Source organism: Aotus nancymaae, unplaced genomic scaffold (genome assembly GCF_030222135.1).
Source record: "Aotus nancymaae isolate 86718 unplaced genomic scaffold, 86718_ANA_hifiasm-v0.15.2.pri h1tg000053l, whole genome shotgun sequence".
Classification (NCBI taxonomy): domain Eukaryota; kingdom Metazoa; phylum Chordata; class Mammalia; order Primates; family Aotidae; genus Aotus; species Aotus nancymaae.
This window is the reverse complement of record NW_026988467.1, coordinates 25,307,564-25,316,786: the sequence shown is the minus strand read 5'-3', so window position 1 is coordinate 25,316,786 and position 9,223 is coordinate 25,307,564. Positions and strand designations below refer to the sequence as shown.

General features: G+C 43.4%; 1 protein-coding gene across 2 annotated transcripts in view; it reads right to left on the bottom strand.

Moving 5' to 3' along the window:
* Nucleotides 1–247: 247 nt before the first annotated feature.
* The window catches only part of GMEB1 (glucocorticoid modulatory element binding protein 1), a 34,384-nt gene continuing 25,408 nt past the window's right edge, over nucleotides 248–9,223 (bottom strand). For both annotated transcript variants that reach the window (XM_064363568.1, XM_064363569.1), the window contains exons 8-9: nucleotides 7,227–7,349; nucleotides 248–1,011 (exon numbers count right to left, since the gene is read on the bottom strand). In XM_064363568.1, the coding sequence (XP_064219638.1) occupies nucleotides 311–1,011; nucleotides 7,227–7,349 (824 nt within the window). In that variant the 3' untranslated portion in view covers nucleotides 248–310. The remainder of the gene's footprint in view (nucleotides 1,012–7,226; nucleotides 7,350–9,223) is intronic.

Here is a 9,223-nt window from a genome sequence, read left to right as displayed (position 1 = left end):
GAGCCTGGAAATGGCTTTCTGGACAGGGTTACTTGATATCTTGACACTTTCCCTAAAAGAAATTACTTTCTTGGTGTAAGATGATGAGGACACTGAATTACCTACTCTCAACTTCTGAAAGGGCAGCTTGTTTTGTCCAGTTTTCAATGAGGGAGTGGGAGGAACCCAACATTTTCAGTTACAACAATAAGATTTTGTTTTTTTTTTTTAAAAAAAGGGTCCTATGTGGAAATGAGTGGGACAATGATAAAAATAAACAAATAATTAAAATTCCAAATCAAAACATAACTCCTGGCCCTGAGATCCCCAGTTAATCCTCTAAGACCACAATCTCCACATTGTGAACTTGATGCTGGTGTTCTTCCATCTCAGCCACAACTTTCTCCTCAGTCCTCAGCTCTGTCTCCAAGATGACTGCTTTGCCCTCAGTATCTTCAGCCTCTGGGTCTGGGGCTGGGTCAATCTCAATGATGGTCTGCCCATCCTCTGAGGTGCTTTCAACAGCCTGAATTGCCGAGGTTAGGCCGGACTCCATGGCCACCAATTCCACAGGGCTCACCATGGTGGTCATGTTGCCCAGTGTACTCCCATCCTGCATGGCAGTAGAGCTCAGCAGCGCCAAGCTAGATGAAGGGTGGATGGTCACTGTGTCTGGTGAGCTGCTCTTGGCAGAGGAGACCACTGTGGCATAGCGGAAGAGCTGAGGGCCAGAAGGCAATGTGTGGACAGTCACAGGACTGGAGCCCTGGCTAAGGGTGGCCACTGGAATATTGCCCATGGAAAATGACTGACCCACTGGGGTGATAGTGATGGGTGAGATGACTGTGAATTGAGGCTGCTGGACAGGAGGAGAAGGGCTCAAGACAGTGGTGGAGGCTGGCCGCTGGAGCCGGGGCCTTTTTGGAGGCTTAGGAGTGCTCACAGGCATCAGTACCACATTTTGAACCGTCTGAGATTTCAGCCTGTGATCCTGGGCTTGCTTCTTCTGCTCCTCCAACTGGCGTTCCAAGTCTATGGAAAAAAAGAAAAGACGTTGTGTGGAGGGAAGTAAAATCTTGGGAGTATTAAACTGAGAGTCAGGCTGGTGTCTCCGTCTGGTTTTGTTACTAAGTAACCTCAGGCAAGTTGTGATATTGTTTTCTTTCTTGTTGTGTTTTTTTGGGGGCAGGGTCTTGCTACTGCCTGGGCTGGAGGGTAGCGGCTATTCACAGGTGCTATCATCGCGCAATATAGCTTGAACTTCTGGTCTCAAGTGATCCACCCACCTCACCTTCCCAAAGTGTTGGGATTACAGTCATAAGCCAGTGCACCCAGGCTGCACAGTCCTTTGGAACTGTCATGGACCTACAAAGGAGCTACAATGGCCATTCCAAAAAACAGTGATTTTCAAACTATCCTTCCAGCTGCATTGGCTGGAAAACTCCTTTGCTGGTGACTCAAATAGCCACAGTTTACCATTGTTGCCCAGGAAGGTCTACAGAAAGTTATAGAGGAAGTCCCTAAAAATTACAGAACTGAAAGAGGTCTTAGAGTTCAAATAAATTCATTTTAACAGAGATCCAGAGAGGGAAAATGAATAAATTAAGGTTATAAAGGTTGGACCAGGACAAAAATCTTCTAATGGCCAACTTCATTGCTTTTGCATTATAAATATGCCTATCACTATCCCTCTCCCAAGTGTCCAGTCCAACCTAGGTGACCACTGGTGAGTCAGGTTCTACAACGGAATCTTTCTATTACTTAGTACCTCATAAGCACCCAAGAAAGAATCAGTTACACTTGCAGAACACTTTGTTCCCTATGTGTGATACTGTGACATAATAAGAAATACATATTTAGTCTCTGCCCCTGGATTCTGGCACACAGCTCCTAAAACACATGGATCGCCAGAGTGGTAAATGTCTTTGTATCTTAATGAGATGACTGGTATCTAGGAAGCCCTAGATAGATTCATTTGGGGGCTGGTCACCAGAAAGATCCAGGCATGATTAAAGGACTAGGACTTTCAGCCCTACCCTACAACCTCCCCAAGGAGTAGAGAGGGGCTATAGGTTGATTACCAATGGCCAATAAGGTAATCAATCATACCTATGTAATGAAGCCTCCATAAAACCCCAAAAGGACAGAGTTCACAGAGCCTCAGATTGTTGGAGGTTCCTGAGAGTGGCGTGCCTAGAGAGTGCATGGAAGTTCCACTCTCCTTCCCACCTTGTCCTGTGCATCTCTTCCATCTGGTTATTCATCTGTATCCTCTGAAATAACCTTCATAATAAACCCAATAAACATCAAGTGTTTCTCTTGAGTTCTGTGAGTCACCTTAGCAAATTAATCAAATACAAGAAGGTGATTATGGGAACCCCAATTTATAGCCAGTTGGTCAGAAGCACAGGTCATTTGCAGTTTGCCTTCAACAATTAATTGAAAAAAAAAAAAAGCCCAGGTCACAACCTGGGGCTGAATGGGAGGCAGTCTTATGGGACTGAGCCTTACCTGTGGAATGTGATGCTATATCCAGGTGGACAGTATCAGAACTGAACTGAATTATATGATACCAAGTCAGTGTCCATGTAGACCTGATTGCTAGGTGTATGCAGAAAAACCCCTATACATCTGATTACAGAAGTGTTCTGTGCTGTATTTAGTGTATGAGCGTAGAAAAAACATTTTGGTTTTTCCAATGACTCATACTATAAAACACCAAGAGCGGCCAGGCACGGTGCCTCATGCCCGTAATCCCAGCACTTCGGGAGGCCGAGGCAGGCAGATCACCTGAGGTCGGGAGTTCAACAGTAGCCTGACCAACATGGAGAAACCCCGTCTCTACTAAAAATATAAAAAATTAGCCAGGCGTGGTAGCGCATCCCTGTAATCCCAGCTACTCGAGAGTCTAAGGCAGGGAGAATCGCTTGAACCCGGGAGGCAGAGGTTGTGGTAAGCTGAGATCACGCCATTGCACTCCAGTCTGGGCAAAAAGAGGGAAACTCCATCTCAAAAAAATAAAAAATAAAAAATAAAAATAAAACACCAAGAGCAGGCTGGGCGTGGTGGCTCACGCCTGTAATCCAAGCACTTTGGAGGCCAAGGTGGGCAAATCACCTGAGGTTGGGAGTTCAAGACCAGCCTGACCAACATGGTGAAACCCCGTCTTTAAAAAAAAAATACACCAAGAGCAAGTCAGTTCCTTGCTTGGAATAAAAGGAGTAGGTAGGGATCATGAACACTGTCAAAATTCATAAAATACAGCCTTTTCAGGAAAAAAAAAAATACTGCATTTTCCCCATCTTCAGTAGTAATGAAAAAACTATACACTGAAACAAGGTACCAATTAAATCTATAATTAAAAAAAATTTAAATCAGGAAAATTATAAATACCAACATCCAATGTGACACAAATTGGCAAAACCTTGTTGGGAATTTGACAATGGGATATAAAAATCCATTAAAAAAAATTACCAATAGTATTTTAACTTCAAGCTTAGTCTTGGGAAGTAGTTTAGAACATTTTTTTTTTTTTTTTGAGAGATGGAGTCTCACTCTGTTGCCCAGTGGCACAATCTCAGCTCACTGCAACCTGTACCTCCCAGGTTCAAGCAATTCTCTTGCCTCAGCCTCCTGAGTAGCCGGGATTACAGGTACCACCACAAGGCCGGCTAATTTTTTTTTTTCAAAATGGAGTTTCACGGCCGGGCGCGGTGGCTCAAGCCTGTAATCCCAGCACTTTGGGAGGCCGAGGCGGGTGGATCACGAGGTCAAGAGATCGAGACCGTCCTGGTCAACATGGTGAAACCCCGTCTCTACTAATACAAAAAATTAGCTGGGCATGGTGGCGCATGCCTGTAATCCCAGCTACTCAGGAGGCTGAGGCAGGAGAATTGCCTGAACCCAGGAGGCGGAGGTTGCGGTGAGCTGTGATCGCGCCATTGCACTCCAGCCTGGGTAACGAGCGAAACTCCGCCTCAAAAAAAAAAAAAAAAAAAAATGGAGTTTCACTCTTGTTCCCCAGGCTGGAGTACAGTGGCATGATCTTGGCTCCCTTCAACCTTCACCTCCCGGGTTCAAGTGATTTTCCTGTCTCAGCCTCCTGAGTAACTGGGATTACAAGTGCATGCCACCCACGCCTGGCTAACTTTTTGTATTTTTAGTAGAGACAGGCTGATTTTGAACTCCTGATCTCAAGTGATCTGCCTGCCTCGGCTCCCAAAGTACTAGGATTATAGGCGTGAGTCACCGTGCCTGGCCACAAAGAACAGTTTTTTTTTTTGAGACAGAGTCTTGCTCTGTTGCCCAGGCTGGAGTGTAGTGGTGTGATCTCAGCTCACTGCAACCTCTGCCCCCTGGGCTCAAGTGATTCTCCTGCCTCAGCCTCCCAAGTAGCTGAGATTACAGGAACCTGCAACCATGCACGGCTAATTTTGTATTTTTAGTAGAGACGGGGCCACCACATCCGGCCCAAAAAGAACATTTTTTAAAAGGCCACTCACATTCTGAGAGAATGGAGGTTTAAAAAAAAAAAAAAAAAGGCCAGGTAAGATGGCTCATGCCTATAATCCCAGCACTTTGGGAGGCCAAGGCAGGCGGATCATGAGGTCAAAAGATCAAGACCATCCTAGCCAACATGGTGAAAACCTGTCTCCACTAAAAAATACAAAAATTAGCTGGGTGTGGTAGCACACACCTGTAGTCCCAGCTACTCGGGAGGCTGAGACAGGAGAGCTGCTTCAACCCAGGAAGCAGAGATTGCAGTAACCCAAGATCACACCAGTGTACTGCAGCCTGAAGACAGAGTGAAAAAAAAAAATTAAAAATAAATACATAAATACATAAATAAAAGAAAAAAAAAGGGCAGGCATGGTGGCTCATGCCTGTAATCCCAGAACTTTGGGAGGCTGAGACGAGAAATCACTTTAGTTCAGGAGTTCTGAGATCAGCCTGGGCAACACAGCAAGAGCTATCTCTACCAAAAACACAATGGAAAAGGAAAAGAAAGAAAGAAAAAGAAGGACATGAAAAACAAAAGGTTATGGTCAGACAAATTCACTGCAATAAAATAACCTACTAAAGAAAATTTAAATGTCATCCCTAGAAGAACATCCAGGTAAAATACTGAGTAGCAACTCGAAAAATAGTAATAGGGCTGGGGGAGTGGCTCACAGTATTAATCCCAGAATTTTGGAGGCTGAGATGGGTGAATAACTTGAGCCCAGGAGTTTGAGACCAGCCTGGGCAATGTGGTAAAACCCCGTCTCTACCAAAAATCAAAAACAGCTGGGCATGATGGCACATGCCTGTAGTCCCAGCTATTCAGGAGGCTGAGGTAGAGGGTCACCTGAGCTTAGGAAGGTCAAAGTTGCAGTGAGCCATGACTGTGCCACTGCATTCCATCCTCAGTGACACTCAGTGACAGAGTGAGACCCTGTCTCAAAAAAAAAAAAAGAAAGAGAAAAGAAAAATATTAATATGCCATAGTGAAAAACAGCAAAAACAAAATGAGTTTATATAGACTATGATTAAAACCATCTGAAAAAATAATACACACAAGGGATCAAAAGCCTATATTTCTAACAAAAACCATTTTTTCTGATGATTTAAAGATTTTTTCTTTTTTTTTTTTTGAGACAGAGTCTTGCTTTGTAGCCAGGTTGGAGTGTAGTGGCGCCATCTCGGCTCATTGCAACCTCCGCCTCCTGGGTTCAAGCGATTCTCCTGCCTTAGCCTCCTGAGTAGCTGGGACTACAGGAGTGCACCACCATGCCTGGCTAATTTTTGTATTTTTAGTAGAGACAGCGTTTCACCATGTTGGCCAGGATGGTCTCGATGTATTGACCTCGTGATTCACCCGACTCAGCCTCCCAAAATGCTGGGATTACAGGAGTGAGTCACCTCGCCCGGCTGGTTTAAAGTTTTAAGGTGACAGAAAGCACTGCATTAGGAGTAAGATGACAGAGTTCTACTCTGGGATTTTCTGTCAAGTAGTGATGTGGCCTCAGGGCCACATTTATCCTCTCTGTGCCTCTACTGGGTCACCTGTAAAATAGGGATAATAGCCATCCCAGAATCTTTAGGAGGATCGAAACTCAATAAACTAAGTTTAAAACATAATCCAGGGAAAAAAACAAAACAAACATATCTGGATATAAGAATAAACGTAAACCGGGCACAGTGGCTCACACTTGTAATCCCAACACTTTGGGAGGCTGAGGCAGGAGATCACCTGAGGTTAAGAGCTCAAGACCAGTCTGGTCAACATGATGAAACCCCGTCTCTACTAAAAATATAAAAATTAGCTGGGCGTGGTGGCATGTGTCTGTAATCCCAGCTACTGAGGAGGCAGAGGAAGGAGAATCACATGAACCCAGGAGGTGGAGGTTGCAGTGAGCCGAGTTTACGCCATTGCACTCCAGCCTGGGCAATGAGTGAAACTCCATCCCAGATAGATAGATAGATAAATGTAAAACAATCTAAATTGTCTTTCTCTTACCAAATGATCTTTCTTTCCTTTTGGCTTTACAACGGACTATAATATATTCTATATTATTCAAAGGTTGATAATCCACAACTCTGACTTGTTTCACATCTTTCACCTGCCTTACCTCCTGCAAAAGCTTCTCTTGAGTCTAAGTGAAAACTCCCCTTGTTCTTCTAGAATATCCACTACATGCCTCTGTCACAAAACTTAACTACTTTTTGCATTATTTGATTCTATGTCTGCTTTCCCTTAAGTTCCTTAAAGACCCCCGAAAAGACTGAAGTTGTCTTACTCAACTTTATATTTCTAAAACCTAGTTTGGAGACTAGTATAAAGTACTTGATAAAAAGTCAAATTAACCATATGCTCAAAATTTCTGAATAACACAAATAATGGAGAAAGTGCTAAATTTCTATCTACCAAAAGAAGCAGTATCAATGTCAAAAAGACAAAAACCAATTTGTGTCTTCTGCCACCAATATTACAAGATTAATGGAGCAATCTAACAGACATCATAATCCTCCACAAGACACAGGAGGTGGGGCAGACTATGATGTCAGCTTCCCTCTTTTTTTCCTTTGTGCCTCTTTTTTCTCATCAATCCACCTCACTCTGGGGTTGTTTTTATCTTAAAAAGCAAAATTTGATACTATGAGAATTAAAGAAAAAAAAAAAGTTACCCCAATAGAAGTCAACAAGGAAATGGCAAGACTCAAGAATATTAACATATCACAAAAGAAGAGAGATAAGTTATACATACCTGTCAGAGTATAGAGGAACTGTTCTTCTCCCTGCTCTACTTGGTTCCTTCTGTTGTCTAAAACCTTCTTGACTGTGTCCATTAGACCAAATGTGTGTGCTACGTTGTTGAGAACAGCAGCATCTATGTAAAACAAAAGACATGCCTGTCCAGTTAAAACAGAAATGTTCCACCACTCTCCATTGTGCTGTTTATAAATATGAAACAACCATAAAATTCTGGGACTCTCTTAACTGCATTTTAATACATTTTAACAAAGATGTATTACATGCATAATGAATTCTGGTTTAATTGTTCTATTTTTTGTAAGCCTTTCCATATAAATAAATATAAAGATCAGGCTGGGCATGGTGGCTCATGCCTATAATCTCAAGACTTTGGGAGGTCAAAATAGGAGGATCACTTGAAGCCAGGAGGTCAAGACCTGGGCAACATATGAGACCCCTCTCTACTTATATAAATTTGAAAAATTTTTAAGGCCAGGAGCTGTGGCTCACATTTGTAATCCCAGCACTTTGGGAGGCCGAGGTAGGTGGATCACATGAAGACGGGAGTTCAAGACAAGCCTGGCCAACATGCTGAAACCCTGTGTCTACTAAAAATACAAAAATTAGGCCGGGTACAGTGGCTCATACCTGTAATCCCTGCACTTTGTGAGGCCAAGGTGGGTGGGTCACCTGACCAATATGAAGTTCAAGACCAGCCTGACCAACATGAAGAAACCCCATCTCTACCAAAAATACAAAATTAGCCAGGTGTGGTGGTGCATGCCTGTAATTCCAGCTACTCGGGAGACTGAGGCAGGAAAATCGTTTGAACCCAGGAGGTGGAGGTTGCAGTGAGCCAAGAGCACACCATTGCACTCCAGTCTGGGCAACAAGAGCAAAACTCCCTCTCATAAAAAAAAAAAATACAAAAAATACCATCCTGGGAGACAGAGACAGACTCCATCTCAAAAAATATATATACATTTTTAATATTTTGCATCTACTTATAAGTTCTGACTTCTAGGTTTTGAAAACATGGTCCCTGTACTAGATAGAGCTAAGTTTCATCTCAGTTTTGTTTTTTCCTATCTGTGCAACTTTGGGTAAGGCATTTTACTCCTCGCTTTTCTCACCTAAAATGAATGGGATTAGTAATACTTACTCTGCAAAGTAGATATGAATATTAGAAATATATTTTAAGTGTCAAACATAGGAATTGGCATGCAAGATCATTATTTTCTTTTTTTGAGACTGAGTCTCACTCTGTTGCCCAGGCTGGAGTGCAGTGGTATGATCTTGACTCACTGCAACCTCCACCTCCCAGGTTCTACTGCCTCAGTCTCCCAAGTAGCTGGGATTACAGGTGCATGCCACTATGCCCGACTAATTTTTATACTTTTAGTAGAGACAGGGTTTCACCATGTTGGCCAGACTGGTCTCGAACTTCTGACCTTAGGTGATCCGCCTGCCTTGGCCTTCCAAAGTGCTAGGATTATAGGCATGAGCCACTGCACCCGGACCTATGCTTTTTTTTAGATGGAGTCTCCCTCTGTTGCCAGGCTGAAGTGCAGTGGTGCAATCTCGGCTCACTGCAACCTCTGCCTCCCGGGTTCAAGTGATTCCCCTGTCTCAGCTTCCCAAGTAGCTGGGATTACAGGCGCCCACCACCACACCTAGCTAATTTTTTGTATTTTAGTAGAGATGGGGTTTCACCTTGTTGGCCAGGATGGTCTTGATCTCCTTAACTCATGATCCACCTGCCTCAGCCTCCCAAAGTGCTGGGGTTAGAGGTATGAGTGACCATGCTCAACCCCAAGATTATTATTAATAATTATCTCTGTTCATTTCTATATAAAACTTCTGAAACTGTCAGCCAGGTGTGGTGGCTCACACCTGTAATCCCAGCACTTTAAGAGGCTGAGGCAGGCTCCTCTTTAGCGCAGGAGTTTAAGACCAGCTTGGGCAATATGGCAAAACCCTGTCTCTACAAAAACTACAAAAATTAGCCAG